The sequence below is a fragment of the Anomalospiza imberbis genome, chromosome 12 (assembly GCF_031753505.1).
Source record: "Anomalospiza imberbis isolate Cuckoo-Finch-1a 21T00152 chromosome 12, ASM3175350v1, whole genome shotgun sequence".
Taxonomy (NCBI): domain Eukaryota; kingdom Metazoa; phylum Chordata; class Aves; order Passeriformes; family Viduidae; genus Anomalospiza; species Anomalospiza imberbis.
In genome coordinates this window covers 18553659-18567117 of record NC_089692.1, presented here as the reverse complement: position 1 = coordinate 18567117, position 13459 = coordinate 18553659, and the positions used below count along the sequence as shown (strand labels likewise).

Here is a 13459-nt window from a genome sequence, read left to right as displayed (position 1 = left end):
AATGAGAATGATGCTGGAAAGTTAATCAGCTATTAATTATGACATTGTCCTAACCATAGAAGAGGCTGATGCTGGAAAATTAATCAGCTATTAATTATTACATTGTCCTAACCATGGAATGAGGCTGATGCTGGGAAATAAACAGCTATTAATTACGACATTGCCATAACCATAGAATGAGAATGATGCTGGAAAGTTAATCAGCTATTAATTATTACATTGTCCTAACCATGGAATGAGGCTGATGCTGGAAAGTTAATCAGCTATTAATTATGACATTGCCATAACCATAGAATGAGGCTGATGCTGGAAAGTTAATCAGCTATTAATTATGACATTGCCATAACCATGGGATGAGGCTGATGCTGGGAAATAAACAGCTATTAATTATTACATTGTCCTAACCATGGAATGAGGCTGATGCTGGAAAGTTAATCAGCTATTAATTATGACATTGCCATAACCAGGTAATGAGGCTGATGCTGGAAAGTTAATCAGCTATTAATTATTACATTGCCATAACCATGAGATGAGGCTGATGCTGGGAAATAAACAGCTATTAATTACGACATTGCCATAACCATAGAATGAGAATGATGCTGGAAAGTTAATCAGCTATTAATTATTACATTGCCAAAACCAGGTAATGAGGCTGATGCTGGAAAGTTAATCAGCTATTAATTATGACATTGCCATAACCATAGAATGAGGCTGATGCTGGAAAGTTAATCAGCTATTAATTATGACATTGCCATAACCATGGGATGAGGCTGATGCTGGGAAATAAACCAGCTGGAGCCGTGTTCCTCAGCAGCCCCGTCCCGCTGGGGGTTTGTACACAGACCCCCAGGCGGCGATAGGGAACGATGAAACGACGAATAAAACTTATGAAGGTTTATTTTAACGTGTGCCGGGGAAGGGGGAAATGTCTTCAGAGCTGGAGCTTGGCTGGGATGCTGCGGATCCAGCCCACAAAAGCAGAATGAATTCGGGTGCTCCTCTCTGAGCGGCTGCAGATGCAGCTGGGCAGGTGCAAACTCCTTTTCTGAGTTGTTTTTTCTCTCCACAAAGGCCAAGACTCTGCCGAGTTCAGGAGCTTTCCCCCCTCCAGCTCTGAGCGATCCCCAAATTCGGATTCATACCCGCATATAATGCTGCGGTGAGGCTTCACCTTTTCCATTGTGAGCATCCAAAAAATAAAAGTTTTGCAGCGCTGGTGGGTTTGGGAAGAGCCTTTCTGGTGGAGTCCTGGATGCTGAGAATTTTAAACTTTTTGTGCTGAAGACCCACAAGAAAATACTATATTTGACCTGAGGCCGTGGAGAAAGGCTTCCAAAATTGATTGACAGCACTGGGATTACGGGTGTGCAGTTTGATTAGCAGTGTGTGATATCACAGGGTAAAACTGTGAGTTTAAAGTTAGAAAACTTCGAGATTTTTTAAGGTCAGAAAACTCAGAGTTTGAGGTTTAAAATATACCAGTATATATGGTGCAAGGTGGGGATTTTAGGGTTGTGGCTGGTCCTTCTTCACCTTCTTCTCTGTGGGTTTGGGAGGTATTTTGTAATTGGGCAGAAAATCCACATTGCAAGTGATTGGTTATTGGGTTAAAAGTGAAAATAATGTTGGTGTCATTTCTTAATTGGATAGTTTAACCTTAAAAGACCTTGTTTAGGAAGATAGATTTTGTAGCTTGTTAGTAGAATGCTGTAGACCTCATGGCTTGTAAAATAGATAAGAAATAATGTAATATAATGTAATATAATATAATATAATATATATAATATATATAATATATATAATATAATATAATATAATATAATATAATATAATATAATATAATATAATATTAACATAGTAATAACATAATATAATATAATATAATATAATATAATATAATACAAATATAGCATAATATAATAAATTGTATTGTACTATACTATAATATAATACAGTATAATATGAAATAATACAATATAATATCAAATAATATACTATAATATCAACTAATATGAAATAATAATAAATATATGAGAAATAAATACAATCATAAATAATATTGTTTTAATAATAAACAAATAATAATAAATCTATGTCTGAACACAAGATGTCATCTCGAGAGCTTCGATCCTGACCTCGACAGAGGCAGAAAAAAGAAGCCCAAAGCCAGCACCTTTCCTTGGCTGCTGGAGCCAGCGGGAATCCTTCCAGGCACAGACCACCCATGTGGAGCTGGGCCGAGGTGTTTGAAGCTCATTCCTGCAATTCCTGCTGCTGGAAAACTCCCTGGGTGAGCAATTTGGGAGTGCCAGCCCTGCCTGGCTGCTGTCACCCGATGTCCCCACCCCAAGGAAAAGGGCGTTCTACCTTTTGCTTTTTATTCAGTTTTGTGCTTCCCACCCCACAAAAATACCTGTACATTTTGGTCTGATCTAGGGCTTTCCCAAAAGGAATTACATTTTGTCATTTATGTGTCGCAGGGACATTCTTCTTTCTGTCAGCATTTTTCATAGAGGAGCACAGAGGAAAGAAAGAGAAAACAATTTCTATTTCTGCTCCTTGTTTTTCCCGTGTGGAATGTGTTTGGAGAATTGTTTACCTGGGGTGATTGCTTGGTTGGGTTCTGGTGAGGATTGTTTGAGCTGATGGCCAATCCAACCCACCTGTGGCTGGACTCTCAGAGAGGGCCACGAGTTGTGAGTTAGATATGGTAGTTAGAACAAGTAGGTTTGTAGTTTTAATGTTGCCTTTAAATAGAATATTAATGTATTATAGCACACTTATAATAAAGAAATCATTCAGCCTTCTGAGCTGGAGTCACACATCAGCATTTCCTCCCACCGGGTTCGTCTGCATTTACAATATTTATGCTATTCCACCAGCTCAAGGCTTGATCTAATATTCTAACAAATAAATGCATCTGCTCCATTTAAGCTGCAGCTGAAAGCAGTCTTTCCATTCCGAGGCTGGTTTTAGCCTCTAAAGGCCACCTCAGAGCACAGAGATCATTTTTATGGTATATTACTCTCTCATTTCTCAGTTCTCACTTTGCCCTCACTGTTCCACCGGTGTGAAGTAGATAATCTCTAATGATCTAATTGGTTAACATATTTTTAATTAAAGTTATCTGATATTTAGTTCAGGTTTGATGCTTCTGTTTCAGACCTCAAAAAGGCCTCAAATGTGTCTGTTTTTTCCCACAAATATATTAGCAAGTCTATAAAAATGACACATCTAGGTCATCACACCTGTATCAATGCCAGTAAAAATAAAAAATTGTGAAAATACTCGTTTGGTCATTCTTCTACTGTAATTAGAATTAATCACGTGCAAGCTTGGAAGGGAGAGCAGTGCTGGTAATTAATAATTAATCCATTAGCAATCAAGCAGCGCTAAGATCCTTCTAGACCACCTACATCTCCATCCAGCCACACTCAGCAAAGCTGTTCCTTCCCAGGATTTACTTCCAGAAAAGAGGGCCTGAGCTGTTTTCTACAAATCAGGGCAGTTTGCCTTGAAAAAATGAGGAGTTTGCTGATGGGTGGCATCTTTTCCTGCTGGTTCAATTCTCTGGTTTGCCTCCACAGGGCTGAAATTTGCTCCAAATTCCTTTTGCAGGGTCTTTTCTGTCACTGCAGCCTGGAGCAGCTCATACAGATGCCACAGGAAAACCTCTTTTCTTCGGGAAGCAGACAAGGCCACCAGATCTTTTATAAATTAAATAAATCTTTGGATGGGCCTGCATTGCTTCGAAAATCCATTTTTACCAAGCTGGATCAAATATTTCAGTGAAAGAGGTTAAAAAAAAGATCTGGGATTGTGAAACAAACAAAATTCAGCTCTCCCTTGAAACACCCACAACTTGTGAAAGCACCTAAAAGAAGGGAGGGACAGATGAATCAGATGAATTTAAACCCTGGGAAAAACACAGGAAGAAACTCCTTGTGCTGCAGGAATCATTCCTTGGAACTGCAGGCTGAACACGCCAGGGCAGCCACAAAAATCAGCCCAAATGCACCCAAAAAGGAGCTTTAAACCAGCCATAACGCTCTGCTGGGGGTTCAGTACTGAACATTTAAAAAAGGCTACAAATTCTAAAGGGAAGCATTTTTAATGACGTTTTCATTAACGAAAGGAGTGTGGATTTCCATGTGTGAATAAAGAGTGTGGGTGATTTTTGTGTTTATGAAATAACCCGGTGAAGGAGGAACCTCAGGGCAGGTGGGGCTGGCCTGGGCTGTCCAGCAATGTCTGGAAAATTGGGATGGACCAGGCCCCTGCAGCCAGAGGTTCCTGCCCTCTCCAGTACAGGTGCAAAACTCGGAAAAAATCATGTGCATCAATGGGTCCTGGCTGGACTGGTGCCAGACAGAGCCTTTCCTTTCCTTTCCTTTCCTTTCCTTTCCTTCCCTTCCCTTCCCTTCCCTTCCCTTCCCTTCCCTTCCCTTCCCTTCCCTTCCCTTCCCTTCCCTTCCCTTCCCTTCCCTTCCCTTCCCTTCCCTTCCCTTCTCTCTACATATCTTCCTCTTTTTCTCTTCCTCTTTCCTGCTTTCCTTCTCTCTTCTTTCTGCTTTTTCTCTCCTTATTTCTTCCTTTATTTGTCTTCCTTTTTCTTCCATTCTTTCTCTTCCCTCCTTCTTTCTTCATTTTTTTCTTCCTCTCCTCTCACTCCTTTAATTTTTCCTTCCTTCCTTCCTTCCTTCCTTCCTTCCCTCCTTCCTTCGCTCCCTTTCCCCCCTCACTCTCCCTTCCTTCATTTCCTCCTTTCTCTCTTCCCTTTTCTGTTTCTTCCATCCTTCCCTACTTTTCCTCTCCCTTTGCCCGCTCATTTTCTCCACTCACCCCCTCTCTCCGTTGTTCCCACTCCATCCTCTCTCCCACGCTTCTCCCTCTTTCCCCTTTTCCTGTTCAGTCTCATGTCCCTCTGTCCCTGTCCCTCTGTCCCTGTCCCTCTGTCCCCGCGCCTGGTGGTGCTGGGAGCGCTGCAGTCCCCTCGGTGTCCCCTGGGGGGCGACACACGCCGTGCGGAGACCCCGCGGGCAGGTGAGACCGGAGCGAGCCGGGAACGACACCGGGAACGGCCCGGGAACGACACCGGGAACGGCCCGGGAAAGGTCCCGGAGCGGCACCGGGAACAGCCCGGGAATGGCCCTGGAGGGATACCGGGAACGGTCCCGGGAACAGATCGGGAATGACCCCGGAGCGACACCGGGAATAGCCTGGGAACGGCCCCGGGAACGACACTGGGAACGGCCCCGGAGCGGCCACGGGAACGACACCGGGAACGGCCCAGGAGCGGTCCCGGGAATGGCCCCCGAGGCGTCCCGAGCGCTGCGAAAGCTCCGCTGCCGCTGCCGGTAAAGGCTGCGAGAGGAAAACCGGCGGCTTCCCCGGAGAACCGGGCGAAGGGAGCCCCGCGGGAAAAATCCCGCATTTCCAAGCACCTCCCGCGCTCGAAGGGGCTCTTCTGCCCGCGATCTCTTATTTCTCATAATGCTGATTTAATTTTTTTTGTTTGTTTTCTTCGAGCCATTCGAATTTTGGGCTGTTCCGAGCCCGCTGGTTCGGTCTCTGCTCAGTGCCCAGCTGCAGCAAGCAAAGCAAAGCACTTTTGCTGCTTCTGTGGGTTCTGTAGAAATTCAGCTCGGTAAAGTTTTCAGGCCAGGAGAGGTAAGATTCCATCAGGAAAATTTCTCCAGGCTTCTAGGAAGGGACAGCACTGCGACACCGCAGGGGTGGCTTTGCTCAAGCTCTGCACTTAAAATTTCCAGCATTTTATAAACTTATATCATTAAAGAAATCCCATGTACTTGTGTACGCTAAGACACAGCCCAGGTTGTTACGAGAAATGTGATTTATTTGAAAACCGAACATAAAAGTGTGAAGTCGTTCTCAAATTATTCCAGAAAAAAAAAAAAGTTTTCTCTTATGATCATACATTTACATGAAAAGTATCAGCTTATACTTTTCATGTAAAGTATCACTACTTTACATGAAATTCACTACATGTTTTCCCAAACAAAATACCCCCGGACATTTTCTCGGTGGATGAAACCCTCTCCGAACATTCCAAATTATTTCCGTCAAAATTAAATAACAATTTTGAAGCGCCCGGAGAAACTCCCCAATCAATTTTTCCATCGCAGATCATTTTTAACCATCCCTCCTTGTAGAGGAGCTGCCTCATAATTTAATTTTTTCCCTCCCCTTAGTTATCGCACAAAATCGTTTCCTTTCTTATTACGAAAATCTCCGGTAATTAACAGCCCCGCCGGGTTCCCACGGCCGGAGCCGGCTGCGGTCTCGTCCTCACCGCCCGGGCTGCGAGCGGGAAAGGGACCCTCGATCCCAGCAGCCAGCCAAAATCCCAGCCCGACTTTGGGGGAAAAAAATATCTTTGTTTAAAGCTTTACGAAACCAGACAAATTGCAAGGAGGGCAAGGCAAAATTGCAGTGTAAGAAACCCAAAAATCACCGCTCAGGAATCAGAGCGGCAGCAGCCAGGCTCGGGGGAGGCGGCGGGAAGGAGCCCGAGCGAAGTGACAGCAAATTCATTTCGACCTTATCTCGGTCTTTGCGGGCTCGAATCGATTTTGCAGCGCTATTTTTGATTATAGTTATATTCTGATTTTTTTTTTTTTCTCCCGCGGAGCGGGGAAATCGCTGGTTTCCCACCTCGGTTCCTTCGCCCGGCAGACCCACGCTTCTCCCGGGTGGAACAGAACAATTCGCAGCAGTTTCCCCCAGCACTTGAGTTTACACTTGGTCACCATGCGTCCCTAATTGTCCCGCTCTGATTGCCTCTAATGAACTCATTAGGGAGAAGGCAGAGGGGCGGATTTCACAGGCACAAGAAAATCCACCTCAATGCCCGGAACGAAAAAAATACATAGACACTTAAACGCGCTCGCTCGCTGCTTTTTGTTGGTTTTGTTGGGTTTTTCCCTATAATAATAAAATATCCCCAAACTCCCCCAAAGCGGCGGAGGAACCTCTGAACCCGCAGCGACGGCGCCACCGGGGCCGAGCCGCGATGCCGCCGCCGCCGTGCGAGCACCCAGCGGCCTCTCCCGATGAACTCCGCTTAAACACATTTCAAACCGCGGACGCACGGCGCGCCGGGCGCAGGGACGCGGCGACACCGCGACACCGGCGCGGTGCCACCGCTCCCGCCGTCCCCGCCATCAACCTGCCTGCGAGGAGCGCTTACAAAGCCCGCCGTCTGGCCCCGCGGGGCAGCGGGCAGATGCCCCCGGCCGGCTCGGGGCCGTTTTTTGGGGCCGCAGCGCCGAGCCCCGCGGAGGGGGCGGAGGGGCTGGGGGTGCGCGGCCCGGGAGCGCGCGGGGGCCGCCCGCCAGCGCCGCCGCGTCCCGCGCTCCCATTGGCTGCGGCCGCGGCGCCGCGCGCTCCCATTGGCTGGCGGCCGCGGCGGGGGGCGGGGCCGGCGGGGAGTAAAAGCGCGGCGGCGGCGCGGGGCGAGTTTTGAAGCGGCGCGGCGCGGCCGGGAGGGAGCTCGGCGGCTCCGCACCCCTCCGGGGGCTCCGGAACGGTTCGGGCCGCTCTTGTCACAAGGACTGGGTTTTCCGCAAGGCTGCTTTTTCTTCTTTTGCTTTTTACATTTTTTTCCCAAGTGTTTTTTTTTTTTTTTTTTAATTTTTTTATTCTTCGGTTTTGTTTTGCCTTTTTTTTTTTTTTTTTTTTTTTTTAATTCCCTTTTCCTGCGAGAACAGGCCACCCCCACTAGCCCAGCTCCCCGCAGCAGCGCCCGCCGCCGCCGCGGGCCCGTAGGCGTGTGTACCAGAATCACAGTCATACAGAGGGAGGGAGAGGCCGCCAGAGACCACTCTGCCCCCGGCGACCCGGAGGATGCCGCTGCGGTGCCGCTGCTAGAGGACACGCTGGGATTTAGCTCGGCTCCGAGACTCTCTCTCTCTTTCTCTCCCGCTCTCTCCCTCTCTCCCTTCTCCGCGGAGAGGTCCCGGACGGGGGTGAGGCCCTTCCACCGTCCTCCTCTTCCTCCTCTCCTCCCCGGCCGCGGGAAGCCCCTCTCCATGATGCAGGCTCGCTACTCCGTCTCGGACCCCAACGCTTTGGGAGTGGTGCCGTATTTAAGCGAGCAGAACTACTACCGGGCTGCCGGGACGTACGGCGGCATGGGCAACCCCATGAGCGTCTATTCGGGCCACGCCGAGCAGTACGCGGCGGGCATGGGGCGCTCCTACGGCCCCTACCACCCGCACCAACCCACGGCCCCCAAGGACCTGGTGAAGCCACCTTACAGCTACATCGCCCTCATCACCATGGCCATCCAGAACGCCCCCGACAAGAAGATCACGCTCAATGGGATTTACCAGTTCATCATGGACCGCTTCCCTTTCTACCGAGAGAACAAGCAGGGCTGGCAGAACAGCATCCGCCACAACCTCTCGCTCAACGAGTGTTTCGTCAAGGTGCCCCGCGACGACAAGAAGCCGGGCAAGGGCAGCTACTGGACCCTGGACCCCGACTCCTACAACATGTTCGAGAACGGCAGCTTCCTGCGCCGCCGGAGACGCTTCAAGAAGAAGGATGTCTCCAAGGAGAAGGAGGAGGCCCGGGAGCGGCTGCTGAAGGAGCAGCCCAAGCCCCCCGGGCTGCCCGGCGCCGACCTCCCCAAGGAAGCCTCCTCCTCCTCTTCCTCTTCCTCCGCCTCGGCGCCGGCCTCCGAGAAGAAGGTGGTGATCAAGAGCGAGACGGCGTCTCCCGAGCTGCCCGTGATCACCAAGGTGGAGACGCTGAGCCCGGCCAGCGGCGGGGCCCTGCGGGACAGCCCCCGCAGCGCCGCCTCGCCCCCCGCCGCCGCCTCGCCGGACGCGTCGCTGCCCGAGCATCACCCGGCCGGCAACGGGCTGCCGGGCTTCAGCGTGGAGAGCATCATGACCCTGCGGACTTCCCCCGCGGGCGACCTGAGCCCGGTGAGTGCCGCCTCGGGCAGGACGGGCGGCGGGCTGGCGCTGGGCTACCCCGCGGGGCAGCCGTCGGGCTACAGCGCGGCGTGCAGCCAGGCGCTGGACACTAGTGGGAGCTACCACTGCAGCATGCGGGCCATGAGCCTCTACAGCGGCGACAGGCCGGCCCACATGTGCGCTCCGCTGGAGGACGGGCTGGCCGAGCATCCCACCGGCGCCCCGTCGCCCCTGGGCACGCTGAGCCTGCCCGCGGGGCAGGACGGAGCGCTGGGCACCGGGCATCCCCACGGCGGCGGCGGCGGCGGCGGCGGAGGGGCGGCGGGGGGACAGCCCGCGGCTTCCTGGTACCTGAACCACGGCGCTGAGCTGAGCCACCTGCCCGGGCACACTTTCGGCTCTCAGCAGCAGACTTTTCCCAACGTGCGGGAAATGTTCACGTCGCACCGGCTGGGGATGGAGAGCGCGGCGCTGAGCGAGCACCAGGTGAGCAGCAACTCCGCCTGTCAGATCCCCTACAGATCCGCGCCCTCCCTATATCGCCACGCCGCCCCCTACTCCTACGACTGCACTAAGTACTGAGTAGCCGCCACCCCCAGCTTAGGCTCATTAAAAAAAATTAAAATATTAATAATAATTATTAAGGAAAAAAATCGGGAGAAATAAACCCACGGCAATAAAAATCAATCTGACAGCTTCCCCGTGGACTTTGCGGCCACAGAGTTTGAAGATTCCCAAAAGCCCCGTTTTTGGGCCTCCTTAAATTCCGGACAAGTAGATTTTACTTGAAAAAAAAAAAAAAAAAGGGGGGATCTCCTCATTTGAAAAAGAAAAAAAAAAAAAAAAAGAAAGAAAAGAAAAAGGTTTAAAAAAATTATATATATATGTCTATCTAAAAGTGGCAAATTTTATATGCTAAAGTATAGGGGGTCTCAGAAAAATAAGTTATGGACCAATATCGCAACGACCATTTATACGTTTTAAAAGGAAAAAAAAAGTTTATAAATATATATATAAATATATGTCCTGGGTATTTTTTGAGTTCTCTGTTGTGCTGTAAAAAATATGTGGATTTCTAATCAGGCTGATTTTCAGAGCCATTAATATAATATTTAAAGTTGAGTTCACTGGATTATTTTTGTCTCGCCCAACGGTTCCTAACTTCCAAATTAATGACAAGTGATTTCTTCTTCTTCTTCTTGTTCTGTGTACAATTATGCAATAGATTTTCTTTTGTTTTAGAGCTCTTCTTTTCGCAAGACGAGGAAATAATTTATTTTTTGCTGGTGGATTTTTTTTTAAGGAAAAAAAAATAGACAAAGTATCTGATACTTTTTTATTATTATTTACGACGTGTGATGTTTTGTATAATAGATTTCACCTTTACCATTCCTAAGGACTATTTGCTTTAACCTGCTTCAAAGTTCGTTTGTCTGATGTGGTCCTAATTGTTGTACTTACCTTAAAATAAATCCATGCTGGTTTTTTCTGCTCCAAGTCTGGCGCTTCTCTGTGTATAAACTGGGTTTTTTTTACAGGTTTTGTTTTTTTTTTTTTTCTTCTTCTTTCACGCAGAAAACGTGGCAGTGGTTGTTTTTAAAACAAAAAATCATTTTTCCTGAAGGTTTCTGAGGTTTCTTTCTTGGAGAAAAGGTTGAATTCACGTGAAGAGCTGGAATTGTACAATTGGGGAGGAGGGGGAGGAAAACCACGGCGGGGCTGAGCCCCCTCGATCCTAAATCCCTGCCAGCGTGAAATTTCGGGAGTTTTCCCAGGCCTGCGATGGGGAAAGCAGGAAAACAGGAGGCGCAGGGAGGGGAATTGCTGCTCCTCTCGCCCTGTCCTTGCGCGGGGCTCCGCGCCTGGAGCCGCCTTTTTCCAGGGCGGAAAACAAACCCCCTAAAAATCCATTTCATTTATTTATTTGGTTTTCTTGAAAGGAACCCCCAGTGCCCGGGAGTGAGAGCGATCATTTCAACCCGGCCGCGCTGCGGAGTCTTAGAAAGGTGGAAAGTTCACTCGAGAATCATTTCAGTTTTGAAATCCTCTCTTGGTTGAAGAACTGGCTGGTTTTAACTTTCTCTTCCTCTCTTGAAGCTCCTGCTCGCAAGGCCGGGCACTGCCAGATATTCTGGCTTTTCCCAAATCATCCTTTAACCTGTTCAAGCGGCTTTAATCCAGGGCAAAACACCGGGTTTAGCAATCCTGAAAGCCTGGGAATGCCGGCAAAGCCTGAAGCAGAGTTTAGGAGGTATTTGGAACATTTCAAACCCAGCTCTCTGGAGCCAGGCTCCTTTCCCAGCTGTAAAATCACATCCATCCAGCATTTCCAGGGGAAAAATCCCACCGTGCCCCATCCCATCGCCCGCAGACCCCAGGGCCCCTCAAAACATTTTTTTTGGGGGGTTCGGGACTGGTTATACCCACCTCAGGTTGTTGAAATTGATGATATAAATTGGTTTTGACCGGTTAAATTTCGCCTGCGTTTGAAAGCTGGCAAAAAGCACCAAAACTCTCGATTTAAATGAGAAAAAAATGTCTGAACCTCACTTGATCTGTATTTTAAGGAACATTCTTGTAAAAAAAAAAAAAAAAACCTCCCTGCCGTTTTTCCTGGCTCTCAGAGGGTGTTTTTAATTTAATTTTATATTTTTTCTTTTTTATTATTTTTTAATGAAATAAATGTCAAAGTGCTCTCTTAGTAAGAGAAAATACGGAGTGTAAAGGATTAAAAAACAGGGAAATAAAGGGAGCAAAATGATGAAAAGAAAATAAATAAGAGGATAAGGGTGGGGGGGGAGGAAATATTAATTGGGAAAGAATTCTTCCTCGGTCCAGATCGTCTTCCCGTGGGATTTTTTTTCCTGCGTGCATCCCGGGGTCGCTGTGGGGGGAGATGGCTGAAGTCAGGTGCCTGCTGTGGGTTTTCCCACACGCGTCGAGAAATCCTGGGATCGCTCCCACATCTTCCCACCTGGGCGCTGGGAATTTGGGGACCCTTTTCCTCAGGCAGGGATGGGGTGCGGGACCGGGATCAGGGACACCCCCAGGGCTCTGCAACCTCCCCCTGCGCTGCTGCTGGACAGTTCCTGGCATCCCCTCTCCCCCCAAAACTCCTTTTTTTTTTTGGTGTTTCTTTCCCCACTGGCCCCGGCAGGACGCTCCCGCACGGGATCGGCGCCGCTCCCGTCCCCTCTCCCCTCTTCCCGTCCCTCTGGAGAGCTCCCGCGGGGGCTGCGAGCATCGTCCCTCGGCTGTGTCCCCTCCTGTCCCTGGCCCCCGTCCCCAGTCACCCCAAACACCCCATGGGGAGCCCTTTGGCGTGGGCTTGTGTCTCAGGGGAGCATTTAGGGGTGGGTTGGTGTCTCAGGGGAGCATTTAGGGCTGGGCTGGTATTGCAGAAGAGACATTTGGGGTGGGCTGGTGTCTCAGGAGAGCATTTAGGGGTGGGTTGGTGTCTCAGGGGAGCATTTAGGGGTGGGCTGGTATTGCAGAAGAGACATTTGGGGTGGGCTGGTGTCTCAGGAGAGCATTTAGGGGTGGGCTGGTATTGCAGAAGAGACTTTTGGGGTGGGCTGGTATTGCAGAAGAGACATTTGGGGTGGGCTGGTATTGCAGAAGAGACATTTGGGGTGGGCTGGTGTCTCAGGAGAGCATTTAGGGGTGGGCTGGTGTCTCAGGAGAGCCCTTTGGGGTGGGCTGCCGTCGCAGGGGAGGCGAGAGGCTCCTTTGGTGACTCTGTTTAAAAGCTGCCATAGGGAGCTCGGCTCTGCCATCGGAGTCTGTCGCGACAGGTGACTCCAGCCTGGCCGGAGCAGAGGGGAAGGAAGGAAGAAGTGAAGGAAGGAGGAAGGCCCAGGGTAACTTTTGAAGGCAGCCATGACCAGATTTGGCTTGCAGCCCCCTGAAGGAGCAGCACAACCCCCCCAGCCCCTCTCCCCGCAGGTCAGGGGGGCCAGGCTTGGCCCCGGGGGACTGACTGATGGTGCTGCGTGGCCGGTAGCCCCGGGCTGGGGCTTAGGGTGGCTCCGGGAAGAGGATAAAGATCGTGGATGGGTTTCCTAATTTTTTTTTTATTGTATTCCCATTCACCACCGGGTTTGCAGACCTGTCCAAAACCCCAGACAGTTTCGGTCTTGGGGAGAAGAGTCAGCGGTTTTCATCTCGTCCCCACAGCCCAGCCAAGGGAGCTTTTCCCTGGTGCTCCAGGGCCCGGGTGAAACACATTCCCTCCAGGAATCCCCCCAGGCCTCTGCACAGCCCAGCACGAGTTGTCTCGTCCCTCCCAATCAATCCCACCTTCCCTAGTCTTCGTGGGACGGCACCGCCCGAGCGGTTTTTGGGGAAGGCCACGAGCTCTTCTGTCATTTTCGAAGGGACTTCGCAGAAAATCTATGGCCGGCACTGGAAGGACGGGAAAGAAGGAAATACATCCCTGATCCCGGGGCAGTACCGAGCTAGCTGGCATCCGGCAGCGCCGTGCTCGGCCAGGGGCGAGGGGCGGGCAGCTCCGG

General features: G+C 49.9%; 1 protein-coding gene and 1 long non-coding RNA gene across 2 annotated transcripts in view; one reads left to right on the top strand and one right to left on the bottom strand.

The window, feature by feature from the left end:
* Window positions 1–13459, bottom strand: part of LOC137481448 (uncharacterized) — an 89438-nt gene that overhangs the window by 17957 nt on the left and 58022 nt on the right. The gene's annotated exons all lie outside the window — the stretch shown is intronic.
* Window positions 7449–10442, top strand: FOXC2 (forkhead box C2). The gene has a single exon (XM_068203184.1). The coding sequence runs from the start codon at window positions 8052–8054 to the stop codon at window positions 9525–9527; it is 1476 nt and encodes a 491-aa protein (XP_068059285.1). The 5' UTR covers window positions 7449–8051; the 3' UTR covers window positions 9528–10442.

Excerpts from the sequence above, each read along its gene's own strand:
- FOXC2 (XM_068203184.1), top strand. The coding sequence starts at position 8,052 with ATGATGCAGGCTCGCTACTCCGTCTCGGACCCCAACGCTTTGGGAGTG.